General features: G+C 40.8%; 1 protein-coding gene across 3 annotated transcripts; it reads right to left on the minus strand.

Annotated features, from left to right (window-relative positions):
- Positions 1–648: 648 nt before the first annotated feature.
- On the minus strand, positions 649–25,285 carry mcf2a (MCF.2 cell line derived transforming sequence a). Of its 3 annotated transcripts, XM_027285817.1 has the most exons (30): positions 24,639–25,285; positions 18,305–18,373; positions 18,023–18,137; positions 17,598–17,688; positions 16,056–16,175; positions 15,445–15,561; positions 15,064–15,213; positions 14,836–14,951; positions 14,576–14,690; positions 14,258–14,377; positions 13,951–14,142; positions 13,659–13,850; positions 13,301–13,472; positions 11,131–11,207; positions 10,868–10,953; positions 10,649–10,715; positions 10,413–10,528; positions 9,521–9,590; positions 9,322–9,414; positions 9,049–9,141; positions 8,553–8,678; positions 8,228–8,449; positions 6,911–7,003; positions 6,509–6,587; positions 6,030–6,093; positions 4,655–4,755; positions 4,148–4,260; positions 3,251–3,363; positions 2,899–3,002; positions 649–2,799 (listed from the first exon to the last, which is right to left on the minus strand). In XM_027285817.1, the coding sequence occupies exons 1-30, from the start codon at positions 24,751–24,753 to the stop codon at positions 2,759–2,761; spliced, it is 3,342 nt and encodes a 1,113-aa protein (XP_027141618.1). In that variant the 5' UTR covers positions 24,754–25,285; the 3' UTR covers positions 649–2,758. The 3 variants fall into 3 exon arrangements, with proteins under 3 accessions (XP_027141618.1, XP_027141624.1, XP_027141632.1); XM_027285823.1 differs by lacking the exons at positions 17,598–17,688; positions 18,023–18,137; positions 18,305–18,373; positions 24,639–25,285 and adding an exon at positions 17,000–17,214 and having other exon boundaries at positions 653–2,799; XM_027285831.1 differs by lacking the exons at positions 17,598–17,688; positions 18,023–18,137; positions 18,305–18,373; positions 24,639–25,285 and having other exon boundaries at positions 655–2,799; positions 16,007–16,068.
- Positions 25,286–25,660: the final 375 nt, after the last annotated feature.

Here is a 25,660-nt window from a genome sequence, read left to right on the forward strand (position 1 = left end):
CATACCACAGTCTAAAAAGAATCTGTTACATGTAAAAGTATAATCAGGAAATGTGGTTTCTCATGCACTAATGTAGAAGCAGGATTTTTAATTCTCTACTCTAAAAGTAGTTGGTTGAGGTGATGTTCATTTTTAACAATTTTTAAGACTGCAACTAATTATCATTTTTATTATCATTCATTTTCATTTATGTGCTGATTATTTTCCCAATAATCAATTGATTTGTAAAAAGATATAATATAGTATCATGGGAAATTAAAATGATTAAAGGGAAAAGAAGCAAATCTTCACATTTGTGAACCTGGAATATGAAATGTATTAATATGCAAAATTACAGTTAACAAAATAGTTGTCATTCATTCATTTTATTTTAATTGATTAATCAGCTAATCATTTCAGCTGCACTTGTGTAATAACTCTTCGGTAGTCTAATTTAAAACATATTTTATAAGCTCTTCATACGCTTAGTATGAAAAAGTCTTAACCTGTAAAGTACCTAGTAACTAAAGCTGTCTTATAGTAGAATAGTTGTAATGAAGTAAAAAGTATAATATTTCTGTAATGTAGTGGAGTAAAAGCAGAAAGTGGCATAAAAAGAAAAAGACTCAAAATACCTCAAATTGAAACATATTCCACTCCTGGGCTTCAGTGGGCATCTGTGACCACAAACACAAAAGATCAAAGTCTGCACAGTTTTATTATATAAATTGGCTTCCATTAAAACAAGAATACAGAAATAATTGATGAAATCAGGGTATCTGAAAGAGAGCAGCCTTAGTTTTCAGCCAAATGTATCGCCATGTTAAAACAAGAAGTATTGGATTATTCTAACTGCCAAAACAATTGCTGCAGTAAATACTTAATTTTAATTTATTCTTTACAGAACTGAAGCTGTACAAAAAGAAGCCAGTTTTAAAAAGCGACTGTCTAACAGTGCATACCCGCTGATTGTTCAGTTGCCATGCAATATCATGTTAAAGAAACATTCAAGCACAAGCTTAGGCTACCTGGCTCATCAGGATACATCTTATCTCAAGCAGGTTTTCTTTTGTTTTCCAACCTGGAAAAACTGTGCAAAATCTGCAGCATTTCAGATCAAAATGACAAAGAAACCATCTGATTTTGTCACATAAACTAAAAAGAAATAAAATGGGGTTTTGATGTGCAAGTCAAGCATAGCTTCTGTAAATATTCATTCGGGGCTGCACAGATACCTCACAATGTGAAGAAACAACATGACAGCAAAATAAATAAATTAACAACATAGGAAATGTGTAGTGCGCAGCAGCCCCTGCTGCTTCCTCATTTACATATCAAACACATCGTATCAAAGGCAGCCCTCCGACTGGGGCCTCGATTTGATGTGGTAAATTCATATAAGTCTGCAATCAATATTTAATTAAGCGTTCGACACAGAGGGTATATTTCATGTTGGCTGTATGATCCCTTTTAATGGGGAACCCAAGATTAACTGAGCTGTAATGGTGAGGAGGAAACAATCTCTCTCCGTGATAGAGGGGTGTACACAACATAATTTTTCGCTCACTCTCTCCCTCTGTTTCTTTTACTCCTCATTCTCCTTTCTCTAAGCCGTAACTGAGAGCGGGCTCTCAAAAGATCCTGAGGAGAACGACAGTGTTTGGTGCTCTGTGGTACGAGCCTCCCGTCTACAGCACACACTGAGGAATACACTGCCATCAATCTTCATCATGTACACCTTTGTCTTACATTACCATCACTGTCATGTCAACTGCTGCCTGCATGCAGGGGGTATGTCTACCCCCCAAACACATCACACATTTACGAATAAACAAAGGAGATAACAGCATGAATAAGGGGGATCTGCACAGTGAGAGAGGTAAAGTGGCAAGCAAAGCACACATTCAGTAGACAATAGGTGGATTTCTTTTTGTCTATTTTGTCCATCCACCTTATTAAAGTGCCTGTTGAATATTTGTGAGGTCAAAGTTGAAGCAATAACAGAGTATTTGATTTTGCAAACAGTACGTACGAGAGACTCCAAAAGAGCAGGAATAAAAAAGGCATTATGGCATGGCACATTTTGGCATTTTAACTCCTAGACTGTACACTAGACTGGTGCCTTAAGGAATGAAATGTAAGAAAAATACAATGAAATAGTTCAATGGAAAACATCGACTAACGAAAACACTGAGGTACAATGTTAAAAATGACACTGTATCTATATACAAAAGTCTCTGCTTTAAGAAATGTTTCAGGCAAATCCTGGGTTACCATCCATCCAGCACACACTGAGACAAACAGAAACACACACTTGGAGATACTAAGTATGAGCTGGAATGAAGAAGGCTTGAAAAATGTTCCACAGATTATGAAATGGTGCAGCAGCATCTTCAGATCCCGACTATATGTGTGTTGCAGATGAGAGCGCCAGAAGGACAAGATACTCATCACCAATCCGAAAAGAGGAAGACCAATCAGGATCCAGGGATCGGCTGTTAATTGTCCAAGAGGGCTAAACAGTTCCTGAGCCTTTTGCGCTGGTGCATCAGCACACCTTCACAATCAAAAAAACACCGCCCTCAGGAGGTTGTCAATCAAAACATGGAAGAATATCAGGTCCGTAGATTCCCACATTTTTTTCTTTATTGATTGAACTGTGCTGGAGAAAGCAGGCGGGGCAGGGGGTGAGGAGTGGGACAGCTATGGCTCAATCTGTTCCTTCTGTCTTTTCACCATCCATAGGTAAATATTAGATTCACATTCTGTGCTTTCTTCTCTACGGGGAGCTGAGCTTTCTCACCTTCAGGTTCCCTGGGTCTAGAAGAAAATATACAGATGTTTAAGCAAATCAAAAGTAAAGAAATACTACCGCTCAACATTACATTGTCATCTTAGAAGTCCATGACTTTTCTTTACCCCCTAGTCTAGAGGAGTGTCCTCGACTGCTGTCTCCTATAATCAGCTGCAGGCTGGCAGCAGTTATGAAGCCCTCCTGTCGCCGACTCAGATTTTTCACCAGCCTGAAGAAGGAAGTGAAGACAGGAGAAGAGATGGGAGAAGAGAAAAAGGGGAGGCCAAAATGAGATTAATACAATTTGTTACTAGCTTTACATTTTTATACCTTTAGGGGTTTTATTGTCTCAAAAAACACACCTTGTACATCTAAAGCCACACTGTATATACCCTGTAGCCTGTGGGATATATCACTAAGCCACCTTGACAGACTGGTTTACCTCGCGGCATGTGTGTTAACAGGCTGGAAACTCACCAGCGTCCCTTGTTGTCTTCATGCTGCAGTTGGATGACGTCTCCACATTTGATGGTGATGCTGTCTGGTCCATTTTGAAGACAGTCAGCCAAAGCCATGTATCTGCCCGGAGACTAGCGCAGAAGGAAAGTGTGTAAAGATTTATTTATATAGTTAAGATTGATAGGGAACTTTTCAAAACAATATTTACCAAGAGCTTCATGATAAAAGGTGGTGAAGCACAGAATATCACACAGGCAGGATAGTAACAGGCAGAAGAAATAATTAAAACACAAAAAACATTTTAAAAAAAAAGGGCAAAAACAAAAGGATGCCCTGGAGGTAAGAGTGAAATTATTTCAAGAGGCAACAGTAAATATAATAAAGTAATCCAGATGTTAAGACATAAAGAAATGGATTCCTGTCTTTTTCTTGCTTTTTTCCATCATGATTTTACAATTTTAGGATTTTGTTTGTTTTATTGCTGCTTTAACAGCAACGGCACAAATGTTCAAACAGTCTTCTGGCTAAAGAAATTAAATATTTTTAATTGGACAAAGGTTGAGTGCAGAAGTTTCACAATACATATGGGCAATTAGACTGGAATCAACTGTGACCCTAAATTAGTGCATTGTTAGATATTACAGGTCATTAATGGTCAAATGTGAATTGGGTGTCTGCGTCTTTGTATCGTCTGTAAACATTGTATAACTCTGTTGGCAACAAGGACCCCCTCGAAAATGAGATGATACATCTCAAGGGGTTATCCTTTGATAAATAAAGAACAATATGAATTCTGCTACAAGGTCTTTTGAGCACTTTCAAAGCCACATATGGACTTTTTGTGAGCTGTCATTGTAGGACTAAAGTGTAGTGATGTGACCTAATGTGACCTAATGTGACTGCATACGGTCTCACCAGTTGCACCAAAACCTCCTCCTCTGTATCAGATGGGTGGAAAGCGTCCCGACCTCCAGGCCACTCCTCCAGACCCTCGCAGATGTCTACCGAGTGATGAGCTCCGGGCCAACCTGAAACACACACAGTCCTTAGGCTGTTACAGGTACTTAATGAATGCCATTTATCTACAACACCTTAAAGGCACCATGTAGATACTTAGTAACTATGTCGACATTATAAGACCCCTTGTCACTTACTGGGAAATTAACAAGAACGTAGAATCAAAAGCTAATCTCAGTAGTTGGACCTTTTTCCCCCAAATTCCTCGATGTACCTGGTTCTTCAGGTCAAAGTACACCTGAACTGCTGAGGGGGGAAAAGTCAAACGTCTACATCAGGTAGAGATTATCAAGACAATCAGCGACAGCAGTGTAGTACTGTGCAAACAAATACATTCCCATAACATTTTGGGGATTTAGTTACTGAGTATCTACTTGATTATGGCATAAACGCGTGTGGACTCACTCCTGCGGTTGTGCTGGTGTTTAGGGGAGTGATGCTGGGGGTCTGGACTGCTCCTGCCCGACTCTGTGTCCTCTGAGCTCACTGACGCCCTCTGCTGCTTGCTGGAGGAAACAACATGAAAAACAGCTGGCGTCAACAAATGGTAAACAAAGCCAGCAAACACTCTCAGGATAGATGTCATCCTCAGTCACACAATCTAGGGTCAGCACTCACTCCCTGAAACTGATCCATACCATCTGATAGTATAGCTGGCCCCAGATCAGTGTCAAGGAACAACTCTGTCCTGTTGTTTCTCACACAGCCATGACCATTCAGGCACCAGCCAGATAGCAATACAGAGCACAGATCAGCCATGTGCAAGCTTCTCTGTAAAAGTGGGAAGTAGGACTCACAGACCACTGACACGGTGTTCACACGCAAGTGTCAGCAAGGGAAGATCTGGTCTCGATTTATCAAGATCCAAATTTAGATATTTGGTCACTCTATTATGATATGCTGAGTAAGAATGTTTCTGGAAAAGCAAAATTCAACAGTAGCTTGATTAGATCTCAAAAAACGAGCCCCATCTTAAAGACCAGCTGTCATGAGGAAATTAAGAAAACTCATGGGATGAAAACCAAAACTCTTCTTTTTGTTTGCCCTTTGCATAACATGCAAAATAGCAAATCTGAGATGCAGAAATAAGAGCAGTCGTTTTAGATACCATGTTAGAAATGCTGCTAAGACAGCGCAGCGAGGGAGTGTGGGGGTCAGTTATGAACCAGAATGAAGTTCAGAAAAAGGAGGTTGCAGGTGACGATCAGTATGCAAACACAACAGCCCTGGGTTTTTGGGTCCCCAAGCCAGGCCAGATGGATCATGCCAGGGCGAGGCGAGCCAGGCTGAGTTTACCACTGAGCGTTAGGGCAGGTCAGTGGCGTTGGGGGCGGTGGCGGGGCCGCGGCCGGGGCCGTTGCCGGGGGCTTCTGGGACGGGGGCTTCGGGAACGCAGACACATAAACACGTCGGCCGACAGCGAGACAAAGTCCAGCCCCGGCAGACAGCCCCTGGGAACCCCTCTGGACGGCCGCATGCCTCTGCAGGTGGGGGGATCGGAGGAATGGGGATAGGCAACTAGACAGCAGTGGACAGATTGGGGGCCTGCGCCCCCGTTCTCACACACCGCTACATACACACAAAGCTTCTACCAGGGCAATGTGAAATGATATCTTCACATACACTCAAGCTGTGCTCAGATATGAAAACTCAACAAATGCAGATAATAGTGCTGTGACTGCATGTGTGTGTTTTGCATAAATGCCTGTGTGTGCTTTGTGTATTTGTGCAACTGTAGCCTACAGTCATGCGCTTAACACACACAACCATAAGTACTAACCTCTCAGAGAGTGGTGGAGAAATCTGCATATGTCCAACCATTTGACCATGTTGATATGCTTCATCTGCACGAAAAGGAAGTTGGTAAAGTAAGACAGAATTTTCATTTCCAGTTCAGGTTTTCAGCTGATTTTAAACTGAACATTACCTTTAGTTTTGAGCATGTATCTTCATTCTTTATAAGTAATACAGATCAAGTTCACATTACTTTTGTCTAACTGCCCACTTTGGCAGGAGTTTTGTCCTTTTCACATACCATAGCAGCCCTAAATACTATGTATAGATGTGTGTGCAATTATATATGGTATATATGGGCATGAGTATGTGCATACAGTATATGTATGATGTATTTATGTTCCTGGGACAATAAAGACTAGGGACTTTCTGGGGCCGTGAGAAGCAGTTCAAAGCACTGAAGCTAGAAAGTGGATTTTTGTACTTAGATATTCTGTCCCATATTAACTTGAGTTGTTCTCAGACCTCTGAGTAGCTTTTGCTGGTTAGTCAGGATTCTGCGAAGCTCATTGAGCCAGGCCATCTTCACTTCTACTGTAGGAGCCTGAGACACAATAGAAACATAACAGATGATCAGTGGATTATAAGTTGTCTTATTTTACCCAACCAAAAGCCCCCAAAACCTAATGTTATTCAGTTTACTGTAACAGGAGACACCTGTAAATATGAAAGGTATATTTTTTTGTATTTCCATTTTTGCTTTAATAAATTATCCAGATTGTTGCTAGTTCATTTTCTGACAATCAACTAATTTTGTATCTGGAGCAGACAGTGTTTAAAAATACAATAAAGTAGGTAAAGAAGAATTAAATGATCAGTGAGATACTATATTTAAGCTGCCAGCATTAAACTTTTCAGACTCCTTACCTGAACCACATACACTTCCTCCCTGCCACTGTACCAGATCTCAAACTTCTTCACATCTCCTTTGACATTCTCTGTGATCCCCACAGCAGTCATCTGCCAAGAGACATACACTGTTTACACCGACACACACACACATATACAGCATTAGGACGAGCGGCACATATAGCGCATCATACATCAGACTTACATCATGTACCACATCTGTCCTGTCAGAACACAAACATTCACACATCTCCGCTGTGTGACTGCTTCCTCCGCACACCCTCAATAATAAATCAAGAGCAGCAGCAGCTGTTGGTGGGACACCAGCTGTGACACCCTCCACGCGTCAACACATACAACGAAGGCGACAAAAGAATAAATCTTACAGGAATACAGCAGGTCCTGCGGCCAGCTGGGCAATTTACAGGTGTTAAAAGGTATCAATACAGACACCAGCATCAACTGTGTCTCCAGTGAATCATTCACTTAATTACTTTGCGTTAAAACCAAAGAATAGATATGTTAACAATAATAAGTCATTAAAATTAATACACTTAAATCAATAAAAGAAATTGTTTGTTTGTTCAGTGCAGTTGTTGTTTTTTGGAAGTAAGAAAAAACACTGTCAACATTTACCCATAGCAGTGCAGTGTGTTTTTTAACTCTGCATAGAATGTGTTCAAAATTCATTTCTGCATTCATTCACTAAATACTTATTTTTAAGCAGTTAAATCACTTAAATCATCATCATTTTGACAGATGCAGTGTTGTGCGGGTGCTGCATGGTTTTTGTGCTTTTCTGAGGGGCCCTGAAGAATTAGTCCTACCTCAGTAGTAGCTAATGGGCAACTGCATTTTTTCAAAATATTGTATACTGTACAGTATGGAAGTGAATATAGTTTAAAGCAAATAGTAAAAAAAAAAAAAAAAAGAGTATGTACAGAGGCTTAGTCCTTGCTGCAGCAGCCCAGGGTTCGAATCCAACCTGTTGCCTTTTGCTGCATGTCATTCCCCTCTCTCCTTCCACTTTTAGCTGCTACTATACAATAAAGGCTCAAAAAGCTTCCAAAAATGTTCCTATGCAACCAAATTTATATAGAAGACAGACTTTTACCCAACGAAGTAGGTAAGTATATTAGTCTGATAATAATCACAATATTTCCTTCCTCCTAAACTAAACTGACAATCATGGCTACTTTCAAAATGACACCATTAGTCATTCAACATGATGTGCAGTACAGTATTCTTACATACTGGAATAACTGATCCACTAAAGGTAAATTCAAAATATATGTTATCTAATAAAATAAGTGGCACACAAACAAAGACACAGACCTTCAGACAGTGCTTAAAGCTGTAAGATGGGGTCTTGTCAGAGCCGTCTCCATGCTCCTCCCTCCGCTTGCAAAAGAGCAGAGCTCTCTCATACAAGAAGAGGTGTCTCTGCATCGGCTTGAAGCGAGCCAGCTCCTTCATGCGCGTGGGACCCCTCTTATGGCTGATCCACACACTGAAAGAACCTTGCATCAACACACGGCCCAGCTCGCAAATGTCACCCTGTGTATAATGGAGAGAGGGCTTTATCTCAAATGAATTCGTGTTTAGTACTTCATAAAGTTCAGCTCTTATCAGTCAAACACAGATTATGGGTTTGTTGTACCTCATATCCTGTGATGGCTATCTGATGCATGGAGTCATTGACTGACTTAAGGAGGTCCAACATTGCTGTTAGTGCCTCCTGTAGTTCAGATGTTCCCTTGCAATCTGTACTGAATTTCAATAGTTCCTAAACGCACAAAAAAAGAGTTTACACGTTTACAAATACATGCACACATAAATTCATGCAAATCTCACATAAATACAGCAGCTTAAACACTGTACTCTAGTGGTCAAGACTTGAAACAACTAGAGCTAAAGTGAAGAAAGAAGTCTTTTTCTGACAGTTGTTGAGATTAGTGACAGTGATGTTAATATTTTTAATAATTGGGCCTATTTTGTTGTTGCCCATTTGGTTGATTTCCATCTAGCATGGTGCTGGAATATCTAAAGTCTAATCTCATGGAAATTATAGTATATAATAATAGCCTGTGTGACATACATACTGTAGACCATTGACTCTGTGTATGTTTGTGACATGAGGCTGCTCTCTGTCTAACCTTCAGCAGCAGCTGGTATTTGGTGAGGCGTTGGACTGGTTTCAACAGATAGGAATCCAGTCCCAGTTTGTGCTCCAGCTTTTTTTGACACTCCTTCACAAGGAAGACAAATAATATCACAATGAATGTAATGCTTGTCATTGACTGATCACAGCTTTTTAATTGTAAATTAAATGTACTAACCTAGAGATACTACTCAGTTCAGAGCTCATATCTTTGTTTGAGACAAGCATTGATTTTTAATCCGTCTTAAGAAATCATAGTAAAACTGACCTGAAAGAAGGCACAATCTGAGAATTGTCTCCACAGTGCTTCAGAGCGTGGCTTATTCTGACAGTATAATTCATACATTTGGAAACTCTCTTTCTGGGGAGACATGAAAGAGAAATCTGTTCAAAAAACATGGAAACAGATTACGTACAAATGATCAAAATATAAAGAGGATGCACAACATAAACATTTAATATCTCACCCGCTCCAGGAAACAAGCCCCCACACCTTCAGGAGCCTCCAGGCATCCTTCCAGGTCCTGAAGGAAAACCCTGGATTCCCCGAAAGGTCAAAGGCAAAGAATTAGATCTCAAATGCCAGATAAAGTGGCATAAACAAACCATACCATACCTACTCATATGACAGCTTTAATACAATAACTGGCTTTCAGGACCTCATGTGACTGGCTCTTTCCAGTGTTCTGCATTCATGTTAAGCAGAACGTTTGGTCTCTGACGCACATGCTTAACTAGCTATGGGACTGGGCCAGCTTTAGTTTTTCAGTGAAAGTACACAATTATTTAGATTTTGGACAGGTAAAAGTGGGGCAGGTCAGATATTATTTCATTATTTCTTTCATTTTATTTATTTAGAGACAGGTAGACCTCGTTAAAGCTCTGAGTTATGAGCCCTCTTTTGGTTGTACCTATTTCTTTGATTTAAGCAGCACCTTCAAGCCTGTTTTTCTTTGTTCCCCTCCTTTTGTTGTTATTTGTAAATCTAAGTTACCTATGACCAGTATATGCAATAAATACATTTATTTTACCAAACCCATCTGCTGCCCTGAAGCGCTGAGTTATAGAGGTATATCACACTGTCAATCTCTCTCAGTACCACACAGTTACCTTCAGCTAGGATTGTGTATTTTGGTGTATTAACCGTCTCATAGAACATGTGCAAAGCTTATTTTGTAGTCATAGATTATTACTACATGTTTGGCTTTTAACAGAGTAATTAAAGTTAAAATATTTACAGCAGTATACACCAGAACTGCATCCGTCTCCTTACAACAATGTGTTCTGAATCTTTCTCACACTTAACATCCATGCTTGTCTACTAAACTCTATGCATGATGTGAGTCATTAATCACTTGCCTGCTGTGAAAATTATAGATCTCAGGCATGTTTCCAAAGAGGATGTCTCTTTTGCTACGCAGGATCGGGGGCAGAGTCCCTGACAGAGCTGGGTTGTCCATCTCAGCCCTGTAACCCTGCAATATTGAATCATAACAACACAATTACGGAAATATATACAGTTTATATGACCTTGAGTCATTTAACCATCAACCAAGTCTTTTTTATTGCTGTGAGACATATATGTGTTTTCTCACCAACAGGACTGACAGCAGCTCTTCCACATAAATTCTTTCTGTCTCTATGAGTTCTCTCATCACATGACTGTGACACAACAACATACAGGGAAGTAGACAAGAGAGAGAGTGAGCCAGAGGGCATCATTAGCGCCAAACAAAGAGAATCACAAAGTAAACAGGATCAAGAGCAGTACTGAGAACAGACAGATGCATGGACATATGCCTCCTCCTCCTCACCGCTTCAACTGATCTGGGCTGTCCTCTCCCTCCAGACTGTATGACACACAGCTCCGGCTCTCCTGGTAGTCATGAATCACCTCTATCTGAACACAACACAAATGATCAACACTGACTCTCGCCTTTGTATTTAGAGAAAATGTTTTCATACCAAACAGACATTGGACCAAGCGATTTTAGATGTTTACATGTTGGTCATCAATACAGCTGATGTGATGTTGGAAGGAAATAAATGATTAAAACAAACAAAAAATGTTTCTTACTTTTCTAGGGTTGGGACTTTTTCGGGATGCTCTCTTCCCAGGCAGAGAAATGTCAAATGTGAACTTCAAACCATCACCTGTAAAAGCCAGATCATCAACCACAGCAGCTCATCAAAGGGTGTGATTCACATACGGCATATTTTATATGTGCATACTTAAGAGATGGTTCACTGAAGCACCCACGCTAAATCAAAAACAATTATTTTTTTATGACCATGTGCCTCAAAGGGACTTGCTTGCCCTGCCCGTGACCTTATCTATTCCTCGGAAACTAACATTAATCAGCCATAATCGACATTCAAGGTAATCAATGATAATAGGTTGCCTCCTCTAAAAGGTGCAGCCTAGAACCAGTATGTACAGATCTGAAGCAGTGTTTGGCACCACGGTCTTTTTGATCCTGGCAGCTGAATACTTACATAACAGTCCAAGCTCAACTCATGCCCTTGCATGTGCCATGTTACATTAATCAGTGGTACACATTCATGTTTGTGCATGCACATACAGTACATGCACGCATGCATGTACCGGATCAGATTAATCAAAGTTAAACCCTCCCTTCTCCCTTCATCTTCTCGCCTAAATGGTTAGCATCCCCTGTATCAAGGGGACCCTCAGAGGGGTCATTCTCTTTTATATTATTACTCTCTCATTAGTATAGCTTCATATCACGGAGAACAAAACATTTAAAGACTGAATGGACAAAGACGAAAAAGCTATCTGTCTTATTAACTTCACTCACTCTGTGATGGAGACACATTCACTGGTACAATAGATACATTCAAATAAAAAGAAAACACACCCGATAACACATACAGTATTAATTGGGTACCACTGTATATGGTTAGCTTTGTGCAACCTCCCTCGAGACACGGAGGGAGATGAAAGGTCCTTTAATGTATATGAACCACATGTGGTTCTATAGAAGCTATCCCAACTAATAGAGCAGTCAGGTATTTCCCAGTAGACTGATTATACCCTCTACCCTTGTTACAGCTTGTTTGTAAAGGTGCTGCGCTAACCCCTGAAGCCAGGAATACAGGAATACCTACTCAATGGGACCCTGTGATGTGTTAATGTAACCATGGTGCCTAAAGGATATATGCAAGGGGGGAGAGGTAGTGCTGCCAGGCCATACTAGCTAGGACAAGACCACATACTGGTCTGGGGAAACAGGGGGGACTGGCTGGGAGTTTGTAGAAAGCCTACTGCGTCTACTGTACAATGTGTATGATGACAAAATCTCAGTTCCATCACTGATTCTTTTGATGTGTCTGCGTACACACAGACATTAAATATATACCAGGGGTACTCAAATACAAATCTTTTTTTTCAATGACTCAAATATCCATTTATTAAGGTTAGTCAGGCCACATGTGATATACTGTAATATTCAAAAGAAAATGTCCTTTTTATTCAAAACAACAAAAATATGAACCTAAATAAAATATAATTTGTGGAATCTGAGAGGGGGATTTGCTTAATTTTAGTTTTAATTTCCTCTTTTTGTTTGCCTTCACACATTGTGTCCATCACTTCAGTCATGCATTCTCTTATTATTTCTACATCTGAGAATGGCTTCTTGTGAAGTGAGCACTCTGTTGCTTTTTGTTGTTGTGTTATAGATGTGACAAGAATCCTGCTTGCAGCTTGATATGACAATTTCAGTGCATTCATTTTTGTTGTTCTTACCCTTTAAATTTTGAGGCAATGTCTCCTCAAAATCCCTATGCTTTGTCTCATAATGCCGTTTCAAATTGGAAATCTTCATCACAGCTATAGTCTCCTGGCATATTAAGCACATGGGTCTTGTGCCGGTTGGAGGGAGGAATGAATGCAGATTTTTCAGTCCATTCTTCTTTGAATTGCCGATTTTCACTGTCCACCTTTCTGTTAGCAGAGAACTTGGAACACGCCATTTTCGTGCAATCTTTTTTTCTCGTGCAATCTAGGCTCCTACAGCTGGCAAAGTGTCAATATGCGAACCGCTCCAAAAGCGAATTACAAATAACAGGCTGTCTGTTGGCATGGAGACAAGTCCCAATATACACCCAACCAAAACCCATAGTGAAAAAATAACATTTCGGGGGCCTCAAATAGGTTGCCGGCGGGCCGAATGCGCCCTGGGGGCCGCCTATTGAGTATTGCTGATATATACTGTGTACTGTACCGTGTTTGGGGGAGAAGAGTGGGGACTTGGAGCGTGGCGGGTTTTCAGGCCTTGGGGCCACCAGTTGGATGGGTCGCACATGTTTGTCAGCCAGCTTCCTTAGACAAGCCTGTCGGCTCTGGATCATCTGCTGCACTGTTGTATGCTTCGCAAATGTTTCCCCTATCTGGGCCTAACAGAAAAACAGAAAGACACAAAGGTTGGATAATCAATTGTGATGTAAAATCCAGAGAAAGTGCTGATATTGAGAAACAGATACACACGAAATACAAATTGATTACGTTTTATGGTCTGAAAATGCTGGTAATGTTGGACGTATTTTATTCTTTTTACATAAAAAATGGTTGTGATCAGTGACCTGCAGCTGAGGTGTGATGACAGCCTCGTACTCAATGGCTAGGATGTCAGGTCCTGAGTTCAGTAAGGACGGTGCCCCCTCCAGGAACCTCTCAATTTCCCTCAAAGCAGCCTGGGCCCCCTCTTTAGACTGGAACTTATCTACCAGCTGATTGGCCAGCAGATATGCACCATCATCACACCATGTTTGGGCCTGAAGTTGAAGAACACATGTGTATCACAATAAAGAAAGTCTGTGTCTGTGAATGTGTGTGTGTGTGTGTGTGTGTGTGTGTGTTTACATGTCTCACTACCTGTCTAAGACAAAGCAGAAGCTGGTGCGTTTGCAGAAGACGAGTGTGTTTGGTCTTCAGAGCAGCATTGAGTGTATCACAGTAGTGGCGAAGCTCGTTGCAGCGCTGTATAATAAGAGCCATGGCGTAGTGGTGACTGGCTGACAGCTGGTGTCCGTGAAGGATGATGATCTGAGCCCGAGCCATCACCTCCTGATAGAGCCAACATAGACACATCCACTACATGTACAGTATATGTATTTGTGGCAAACCTATCAGGCACACAAAGCTTGCAAATAAGTTCTGTTATTTGCAGATATTGGCTGACCTTTGCATTTGATTCCAGACTGTCCAACCTTTTGAGGGCCTGTTCTGTTTGACCCAGAGTGTCGACAGATATCAGAAGCTCCTTCTCTTGAGTCATCAGATGGTCCAGACACATCTCCATCTTAAGAGAAAACACACACAATGAGATAAAAGACTAAAAAAAAAAAGGCACACCGGTCTGGGTGGCTCCTAGAGGATTGAACAGAACTACAGTATATCTCAAAGTGCCCATTTGTATGAAAATACAGGCCATGTGTGCAGACACAACCAAACAAAAACATATATACATGGACACATGACAACAGAATGGAATCCTTACCTCCTGAAAGCTTTGCTCATATCTGAGCAACTGCAGGTACTGATGGAGTTTAAGATGGTGCTTCTCAAAGAAGCCATCAAAAGCTGACTCCATGTCTCTGAGCTGTGCTAGAAGCCTATAATAGAGAGGGACAGAGGGCCATATGTCTCATTTTGTTTCCACTGTAAAGTGCTCAGTTATTTATTTACACCTTTTAGCAACTAATCTAAGAAATGATCAGTAAGAACACAAAAGAAAAATGCTGCTCAAAGTTGTCTTACCTCTGTACTGTCTCCCAGTCTAGCCTCACATCCCACTGGGAGTCACCCTCCTTCCCAGAGGTCTCCAAGCTTAAGAGAAGATGACGACCCTCCTTTGACACTGACCTGATTGCATCCTGTCAAACAATTTACAACAGAAATGAGGAGCAGTGAGCAGTCAACAAAAAAAATAGAAGACTAATATAATTGTGGTAATATGAATAAATCTTATATGAAAACATTTGAAACCTTGAGCTTCCTGTACTTGTCAGTATGAGACTCAAGGAGATACTCGATGGCTTTTCCCTCATCAGGCATGTCTGTCTCTGCCAGCTCAGTGCCAAAGCCCTGTAGCATCTGTGCAATGTCTTTGACTGTTACAGCAAAACTTTCAATAGCCTGCAGTTAAAGAAAAAGATACAAAAATACAGAGTGACTGTAGGAACTAGGACCTGAGTGGAATAGGTGCATTTCCTCATGTATTTTATATGTCATGTTCACATATGGAAAATTTCCAGCAGCATCTTTATTAAACTGCCAAACAAACATTGGCTCAATCATAGGGGAGGTGATGAAGGATGATACAGTTTGTTTGGCCCCATTGTGTTTCGGAATTGATTTGTAGCTTACTGTTCGTAAAACAATCCAGTCACTATGACAATAGTCCAAAGTGCCTCCAAACTCTGAAGTCAGCTGGTTCTCATCGATGTAGCGCAGCAGGTCTGTGACAGAGCTCAGCATCACCACCTAAAGGTGTAGACAAAATCTGAGACCTCACAAAGAACACTTTGTAATTTCAGCAGATTTCATGTGAGTGGTTTCATTTTTCCTCCAATCTAAGTATACAGTTTTAAAATTGATAAATATCATCTTTTTAAGAGGAAAAATAATTTGGGTAAGTCTCTTTGCCATACTGGAGGAGACACCAGAATAAAGGGTAATTAGAGTCACTGGTATGTACATGAGGTTGTTTGCTATAGTCGCAGGAAAAGAAAATGGCATGACAAACATCAGATTTTCCAAATTAAAGTACTTAGATCATCAGAAACATTTTCAAAGTGGTAGAGTAAGCTGCTTTATTATCATTTTTGTTTCAAAAGTTATAACTGAAATCAGCTCGCGTTCTTGGCTGTGTCCACCACAGAACATTTGACTCATGGAGATCAGGGTTGTAAACAGGAACGAGGTGTACCTTGTTGTGATGTGGGACATGTTTGGTAACTGAGGAGGAGCTGCCTTACTGGCATCTTGAGCATGAAGTCCTCTTGGCTGAAGCGAAAGCCAATATCGGTAACAGTGCGGTGGAAGAAGCTGGTGGGTCGGAGAACCAAGACCAGGTGGAGGTTCCCGGGAAAAGAAGCCTTGGAGAGGTAAAAAAAAAAAAAAGAGAGAGAGGTTCACTTTCATATTGATGATGCTGCATATGGAGGAGGATTCACACAACACACAGCAGATTTACATGGATCTTTACATGTCTGCATACATGCATGAATAATCTCTCATTTGACAGGACACAAATCATTCTGTCAAGGTCCAGTCTAAACCGTTTCAAATGCTGCATTTCATCTTCAGGTCGTTTGAGGTCGTTGCCTGACTGTGTCTGCTCAGTCTGCTCAGTTTCTGCAGTATACTGGAGACACAGGGGTTACAGCAGTGCATATCATAAGCCTACTGTAGGTGTGAGGAGACCGGATCGAAAAGTAAATAAAAGATTTTGATATCTTATCTATACTTAAGGATTTGCACATTTCCATTCATGTAGGTGTAAGTCATGCAAAGCCAGCTTTGCAGCAGGATTTATAACCAAGATTGCCTCCTATGTATGTATTCATTTCTGGAATATAAATATAATCACTACATGTATTTTGTACGTGACGCAACTTCTGACTTTCATTTGTCCTGACTCCATCACGCTGCTCGATAACTCAAGCTTCTGCTTGATGATGAACATGCATTTAAAAAAAAAAAAAAAAGCCACACATCATCCTGATCAGACTTCATTCAGGTTTCACTAACAGCCAATCGCATGACGAAGCAGAAACGCGTGCGCTGCACCGCAGTGCTACACCCCCCGTGGAGCAGTCACAGCCCGCGCCACTGCCGCATTCACCGCGCCCGCACCCAAAAAAAAAACTTCACCCCAAACTCTTCACACCGTCAATTTAACTAAGTATCAGCTCATTACCGGGCTCCGGCGCATCTTCGGTATTCCCCGCCGGTAAAAGCAATCAGCCATGGTGTTGGAAGCCATCTCGGTTAAATGTAAGTTCCCGAAATCGGTGCCAAGCTCAAGGTAAATGCAGCTCCCTCGGCCGCCTGTCCACAGCCGCAGCGCTGCTGCTGCTGCTGCCTCTCAGACGGAGGGAGGCACCGCTGACTGCAATGTTTCCCTCCCGCCTTCCTAACTCCTCATCACCCCGCGTCATCACACAGTTTTTTTTTGCTTACTCATATACATTTGCAGCAATATGCAATGGGACATTTAGTGCAGACTGAATGTTTAGGCTACTCTTTCAAACTACACACCTCATGCAACTATACACCAAGATGAATAACCTCTTTGATTATATGCAACAACAACAACAAAAAAGAATAGTTTGATCTTATGGATCCTGTCTGCACAGGTTTTCAGAACCACGGACAGCAACTCATAAATAAAACAGCAGCCATGTTGCAGCAATTGCAGCAATTTGTCCTAAGCATGATGTCTTAGTGTCTGCTAGGGGTATTGATTCGATACAAGTGGCCTAGATGAAAAGAAAAAATGGAAATATGAAACTCACTGCTATCCTGGCAAGTGCAGTTTTGATAGAGGCCCATGTATCCAGTCTCCGGTCTAAAATGATGATAAATTTTACTCCGGGTTGCCTCGTTCTGCAAGAAAAATGAGGCAGTTGTATGTAGTTGTAATGTCATTCTGTGTAATCACTGAAAGTTTTAAAGCAGGAAAATGGAAAAGGATGTTGCTGTAAATCGTAAATGCCATTTAAAAGTGCTTTACAACTACATACATGCATAGTCATTTATCATTTGAAATTCACTGCATGATGGGAAAAGCCCTGGGGTTTGACATAGAGGGCATCACTAGGACATTTGACACAGTGAGGTGAGGAGCCAGCTGTGCTCAGAATACAAGTGCTGGGCTTTTGGTGCACTGCAGAAAGACAGAGGGAGCGAGGCAGACAGGAAAAGATGGAGAAAGACGTACCGAGGGATGAGAGTGAGGTATGTAAAGACTTTGGCTAAAGCTTCCTCTGGAATGTCACTGAAAGCAGAGCATTCTGGGAGGGTGATGATGACACTGGAGTCTTCCCCACGGCCCCCTGGGGGGAAAAAACGATATAAGCAATTGATTACAAATATGGCTAGATATGTTTTAGAGTGTAAAACTTCACTCAAAGCTCTGGTGAGGATCGGACAGAGATCAAATCAAAAGTGATGTAGGATTTTATATATCATACATTTAGAAGATGACTAAACAAGGCCTCACCTGATAGGTATGCCACCTGTTTCTCTATGTAGCCTCCCACCTCCTTCATGCTTACAGGGACAGTCACCTCTGGAAAAAGATACACAAATTATAAACAGCAAAGACCTGAAACCAAATATTACCTAAATTAATTTAATGATTTGATGCAGAGTGCTGTTTATGCAGATGATGTGTACTTCTTCAAAGATGTGAAAATATCCTAAAGAAAAACACCACAGCACAAAAAAAAGTTCATAGTCTATAAAACCTGCATAACAACTGTGTAAAAGTTCATTTTCCAAGGCCCTCAGTGAAGTAACTCCATGGCCTAAATAATGTTTCAAAGACTTTTCCACTGTGACAACCACGCTGATGCCTTTGCTTTGACATGAACGCACTCACATTTATAGACAGTGACTCACCCCGCTCAGCTTTAATCTGAAAATAGACACTTTTAGAGGTATTCCATGATAATACTCAGCAGATGTTGTTCTCTCTATATATGTTGCCATATTGTGGCAGATATAAATCCTGCATCTGGTGCAAATAAGGCATCATTAAAAAAAATTTAAAAAAACACTAGCCGGTTTACTGTACAGCATCTAAACTGATGTTGATATAGTGTTAAGTTGACTGGCAGATGGCCCAGTTTCTCATGCTTGGTGCCATTAGTGTTGTAGTCTAAGTGGCTAATAAATGCAGACAGTCTCTTACAGAGTAGTCAGTGCAGTTCATACATCTGCCCTTTGGTGCACCAGAAATCATTCAACATGTACATTATGAATGCATGTAGTGGCTGATCTTGTCCAGATTAAGGAATACGTTTAGGTTTGACGGATGTTTTGTTGGTGTGGAGACTGAGGCTATGACCTTTTAATTAAGGGATCTTTAATGTAAGTTCATATACTACATCATTAAATACAGTGACAAATAAGAGTATAATTTACCAAGCTTTCTCTCCAAACAATAATTATTATTATTTTTTTTACATGTATCTTTATTTGGAATGGACAGAGGAGTACATCCACGTGGGGTTAGCAGAACTAAACACTAGTGCCATTCCAGTTTTTGTTTTAAGTATAGAAAAAGTACATCAGCCATCAGGGCTTATAGCTCCAGTGTACAGTCACAAATCGTGGGTCAGATTCTGTTTGACCTTTGCAGATCCCACTCTCCTGTAATAATATAAACTATGTAAGACTTGTGCTAGAGGAGCATCTGTGGAAGCACAGTTCTCCTCTTAAGGCCCATATTGACACAAAAAAGGTAGAACAGATAATACAAAACTAAGTACAAAGGGGCGGTCGGTAGCGTAGTGGGTTAAGCGGCCGCCCCGTGTGTAGAGGCTTCAGTCCTCGCTGCACCTGGCCCCAGTTTGAATCCCGCATCGGACGGCCATTTACTGTGTGTCACTCCCCCTCTCTCTGCCCCTGCTTCCTGTCCATTTTCAGCTGTCCTATCATTAAAGGCATAAAAGGCCCAAAAAAATATTTAAAAAAAAACAAAACAAAACAAAAAAACTAACTACAAAACCCGTGGGGGGGATCCAAACAAAAAATTATTAACAACAGATATAGGAAAGAAAAAACTTGTTAAAACCATACGAAACCAAATCTCTGCCATTGTTCAGCAGTTTATGTAACGGATCTCCAGGGCTGTAAATTTGCGACAATTCATTGTTTCCTCATCCATAATGGATAGAGACATTAAAAATTAAGCGGAGCAGATAACTAGAAAAACACAGTCAGCAAAAGATGAGAGAGGGCAAAAGAAACAGAGAGAGAAGGAAAACAGGAGGTGTTATTTTCCATGCATCCACCGCAGTAATAGTGTCCGTCAGGCTGTCAGGGAGCAGGTAATGAGCTCTACTGGTACCTGCTGAATATTTGATGCGCGTCTGTAACAGAGAGCAGCTGAGCCAAGCTGGGCCAAGGCAGGGCCAATGGCTGGACTGTGTGTCAAATAGATTCAGGGTAGCATTACCGTCACACTGGAATAGTTATATAATCATTCATACCCTGTGCCACACGCTTCAGGAAGCGGACACAAGTCTCAACTGAATAGATGTAATGTCATTTTCCATTTGGATAACTGTCATATACAGGCATATTATTATTATGACTATGAATTATTTAGGCAAAACAGTGTGTGAGCTAGTGAGGTGTTGAACAGTCAACATGATTATTTGCATTTATGTAATACATATATTTAAGTTTCAGATTGATTTTGAAATATAAATAAGAGGTGAATAAAATAAATAAGGTGCCACTGAGTAAATCTGATAAATTATGAGAGCAGTTGGGCAAACAACAAAGGACACACAAGCACACACACTGCGGACCTCTACTGCATTTGATCAAAGTTAGGGCAGCCTGTGCTGCAAACTGCAACGCTGATAGTAAACCTTTCTGGAGATACTGAAGTCCTTTACTCTGCCCGACTACTGTTGTGGAGAAAACCTTCCAGAACGCAATGAAATAACAACACGGAGACAGCTGATTATGAATGCTTTGCTAGTGGAAGCTTTGCTGATACCAGTAGAAACTGGAATGGAGTTGATGTAGGCAACACTACTGTAAATTGTAAAGTAACCTGGGTGTTGTCATGGTTTCCACATGCAAAGGTAACTCCAGCTTTTCCTACAACACCTATATGGTATGAAAACCCAGAACCAGTAGATCAGATATGTCTGAATATTAATATGACCGTGCCCAGCATCCAGTTTTTATTTGAACAAACAACTGCTGTAGCTGATAGTTATTGGATGTGTGGAAAAGATAAATTACGTAACACACTCCCTCCCAGGTGGATTGGCCTTTGCACCCTGGTGAGGATGAAAGTGCCCATACGAGTAGTGTATAAAGGAGTTAGTGACATCCTTAGGATAGAGGAGGTACCCCAGGAAGTAATTAGATCCAAAAGAGCATTACATGATTCTTTTAATGACACTGCAAGATGAAATGTCATACAGTCAGTCAATCATGTCTCATGCCTAACCATGTATAACTAAAGGAAACATTATAAAACTTTAACACAGTCTAGCATAAATAACTAATTTATACAAAACATTTTAAAAATACAATAACAAAAATAAAATACTACTTAATAGATGCCTTTAGGGCTGCAAGTAACAGTTATATTCACTATCAACAATCAGCCTACTATTTTCTAAATTAATCTTTTCAGAAAAAAGTGAAAAATGTCCATCCCAGTTTCTTAAAGTCCAAGATGATCTTTAAATTTCTTGCTTCCTTAATCCGAAACCCAAAAATATTCAGTTTAATATAAATGTGATAAGAAGCACTAAATCATATTTGAGAGGCCTGCATGAGGAATTATTTAAAGGATTAATCGATTATCAAAATAGTTATTTTTGTCTCAATCAACAAATCGATTAGTCGACTAATCATTGCAGCTCTAGATGCCGTCTCATATCAGAATGCTGTAATTCTCTCTGAGCTTGCGTCATAGTCTTTCCATGATGACATGCAGGACAGCGTGTGCAGGCAAAAGTCAAATGACCTCTGTTTGCTGTTCTGGTCTTACACACATAGTAAGAGGAATGTTTGCCAATGTGGATGGAAACAGAGATTTGCTGACTGTCAAACAGATCCAAACTCAATCCGCTCAGTCTGCATACAAAGCTGAAGGCAGGGAGCTTATCTCTGTTGTTTAAACAGTGATATCCGCCTACATTGATTTCATTACATACTGCTCCTATAAAAATCATTCACCCCCTGTATTTCTTCATGCTTTATTCTTTTACAACACTGAATCACAGGGAATTTTATTAGGCTTTTTGACAATGATCAGCAGGGGAAAAAAGACTTTTCCGTCAAAAATATCTCAACAAATGAAGGTGTGTTTGATTGTAAAAGGGTGTGTATACATTTTATAGATAATTTAAGATGTCAATATTAATAGGTTGGCAAACTTGAAACTGGAAGAAGCTGTTTGAACATGACTTCCACCTGAATATTTACGTATATTTAAGTGTTTAGCACAGAAATACAGAAACTGGTCTTTTCATGGCGAATGACAAAAAACAATTTTCTATACTGGCTGACCGGCACAGTGCCACATCTTACTCATACAGTACAGTCTTATCATACATAATGACAGCAAGCAGAGGCTGGTTGTAGTGTAGAGAATACATATTAACCAGTATGTATTCAGTCTGATTTTGTAGAGACCCAAAAAGTGGACACACGTAATCTCACACAGAGCAAAAAAAAGAAAATCCCCTCTTACACAAACAAACATTTTTATACACAGAGGCCTAGTCTCATAATGCTTTTAGGTCATGAGATATTTTGCTAAACAAAGCTTTCAGTGCTAAGGGGATTAGACTGGTGGGTGGCTGCATTTTGATAGGAATGGTAGCAGATAGTAGAACGTTCTACCCGCTAGGATGCATCAAAATAGATTGGTTTTAGACCAGGAAGGCTGAGATGGTGAACCCTACACAACAGCTTCACATATCTTTGGCTGAGCAGCTCCCATACCTGCAATACTTTCGAGTAACTGTGACATGTGCCATTTAGGGCTGCTAGCCTTTCTGGTGTTTAGTGATTTATCACATTTTACTTGCAAGGGGCTTTCTGTCATGCTCATTTATGCTGAATATTGCAGGTGCGAACATTAAATCTTTTGAATAAGTGTGCGAGTTGCAGTCTAAGTTAGGGGCAGTTAAAGCAGTTGAAGCGTCAGCTGAGGTTTAAGCATTCAATTATGAGTTTGTATAGAAGTCCTGAAAGTAGACGAATAGGTAAAGAGTTAGTGCTGAAAGAAATTGAACTGTCAGCTGAAAAGTAAGAGATGAAAGCAGCCGAAATGTCAATCACTGTCTCAGTCATGAAAGCAACTGAGAAGTGTAAGAGACAACAGTTGAACTGTCATTGAAAAGTAAGCAATGAAAGAAGCTACAGTCACTTTAAGTAGCTGAAGTGTCACTTATATAAAGATCAGTTGGAGTGTTAGTTGACAGCTGGAGTGTGATATAGCTATGAGTCTTTGTAGTGTTTACTGATTTACACATTATTAACCATACTGCTGTCAGCATAGTGGAAATTATGTGTTCATGTTATACTGCACTGTCTGGAACACTTGTTTACACAGACTTTAACTAATAAGCAGGACAACACTAAAAAGAAGATTTAGATTAGGGGAGTCCTGTCTATTGGGCCCTGTTACATAAGTATTGTGTATACTGTAGGTTTACTTTGAAAGAAGGCCCACACACAAAGCATTTGATATTGAGAATGATGCAGCTGTAGAAGGGAAAGGACAATAGGTGAACTATGTAAACGGTTATGTATTATTATCCATTAGGTAAATGATGAATCTTTGGTTATTGTTTCATACAGCAGTGTGTCCTTTATGATCGTCACCGCATCACATGTAAGCAGGTTAGGACAAAACCAGAGCGCAGGGCTCACATTTCACATTGAGAGAAAAAAAAAAAAAAACAGTCACATGGTATAAATAGAAACTAAGTCTGGTCTCTGTTACCCACACGCTACAGCCCAGGTACAATGAACCCACGGGAGACATAAAAAGGCAAAGGGTCATCAATTAAACAATAACTCAAAGCTGCCAAGATCCCAAAGTAATCACATTAGCCTCAAGAGGAGGAAGCACCTCCATGAAGCCGTCAATCGCACCAGGCACTATTTCTGTCTGTTATCTTATCTCCGTTTTTTTTCTGCCATTTGAAAAATTGACTTTAAAATTGATGATGATGGGGAAATGTTTTTAATGCTTTTTTTAAATGACATCAATCTTTTGGAAGCAATCTTTATGTCAATTACATTATTGTATGAAAGAGACTATGAGCTTTTCCTTTCTGTACTAGATTCAGCTGCTAATTATGTCATGTAATTCAATACATCCATACGCACAACATACCCTGAATAATGAAAGCTGCATTATGTACTTTTTCTGAACACCCTGCTTCAGCATGCATTTTTTCTTCCATCACTGTCCCACAGTCTACAGATATTCAGGCTACAAATCATTGCTATGGATAAATATCTATCCATCTGTGCTGGCTTAAAACAGCTGACATAATCCCTGCAATGGCCCACACTGTTGGAGCAAAGCTGCAGGAACTGACACATCAATAAAACGGACTAACTTGCGATACAACAAGCAGTTCTCCAGTTACCTCTTGTAATGGTTCTCAGAAGTTACAGCACTTTAAATCAAACCTCTGCTATGGTACATTTGAGTTTCACTCTGCTGAACTGTGCTAAGAAATGTAGTAATGGAACAGTGTTTCAGAGCAGGTACATTCAGAAGCCTGCTAGTAGCTGTGATCAGTTAAATGTGGACTGTCAGCATCATGTGTACTCACGCTGCAGAGTGCTCTCTAGCTGGGAGCCAGCCTGCAGAAGGTACCGGTAGCTCTCCATCTCAACCTTGGGCTCTTTCTCCGACTCACTCTCCTCCTGCAATGAGGCTGGGCCCATTCCCCCTTGTCTCTGACACAGGACCAGGCTGGGAGAACCAACACTGTTGTGGGAGGTAGTGCCAGTAGTCCAGGCCTCACATCCTCCTCAGAGTCCTGTAGCCCTGCATAGTGTGCCTATATCGAGGCTGGTAGCTGCAACAGGGAAACTGTTTCACCTGTCTCCACGGGTCCCAAGATCCAGATGGGACTATTCCTTGAGGCTGATGTTGGATCTTCTTGACCTTGAGCTGCATAGAGTGCCTCCACACTGAGCAGCAAAGCTGCAACACAAAATCTGTCCACATAAGCAGAAAACAGTTTGCTGTCCTGTTGTTGCTCAGACTCCATATGATATGCGTTTCCCCTCCTGTCCTGCTCTCAGCAGCAGTCACCTACTTCAAAACAAACAGAGCTCCATCTGGCCACTGCTGACTCTCTGTTGCCCCTCCCCTCCCCTGCCCTCCCCTCTTCCCTCTGTCTCTCTGAGCTTTAGTGCGTCAGCTCTGCACCGTGCAGAGCTCAAGAGTGTACTCCTGACACACTGCCAACTCCCTCCCAACTTTTCCCCTCACTTCACACTCCTTCGTTCTCTCCTCTCTGTTCTCTATTCCTTCAGTATAATGCTGACTGTACTACAGTAGGCTGAATTGTTGGGCTGTCTGGCTGCCATGTTCATGTCCCCACTCTCGCCAGCTTTACTAGAATATAGAAGCACACACAGCAGAGAATAGATCTATTGTAAAAAAAAAAAAAAAAAGATCTACCGCACCCTCAGCCAACAAGTTTGGCCCATGCAAAGCACAGCCTTTAATACACAACAATCACATTCAAACAGAACAAATATGAAAGGGTGTCATTGTGTACATACAGATACACAGAGTCTTTCTCAACTCAACTCCCTGCTACTCAGCCCACAACTATTCTGA

This window comes from Larimichthys crocea, chromosome I, assembly GCF_000972845.2.
Source record: "Larimichthys crocea isolate SSNF chromosome I, L_crocea_2.0, whole genome shotgun sequence".
NCBI lineage: Eukaryota > Metazoa > Chordata > Actinopteri > Sciaenidae > Larimichthys > Larimichthys crocea.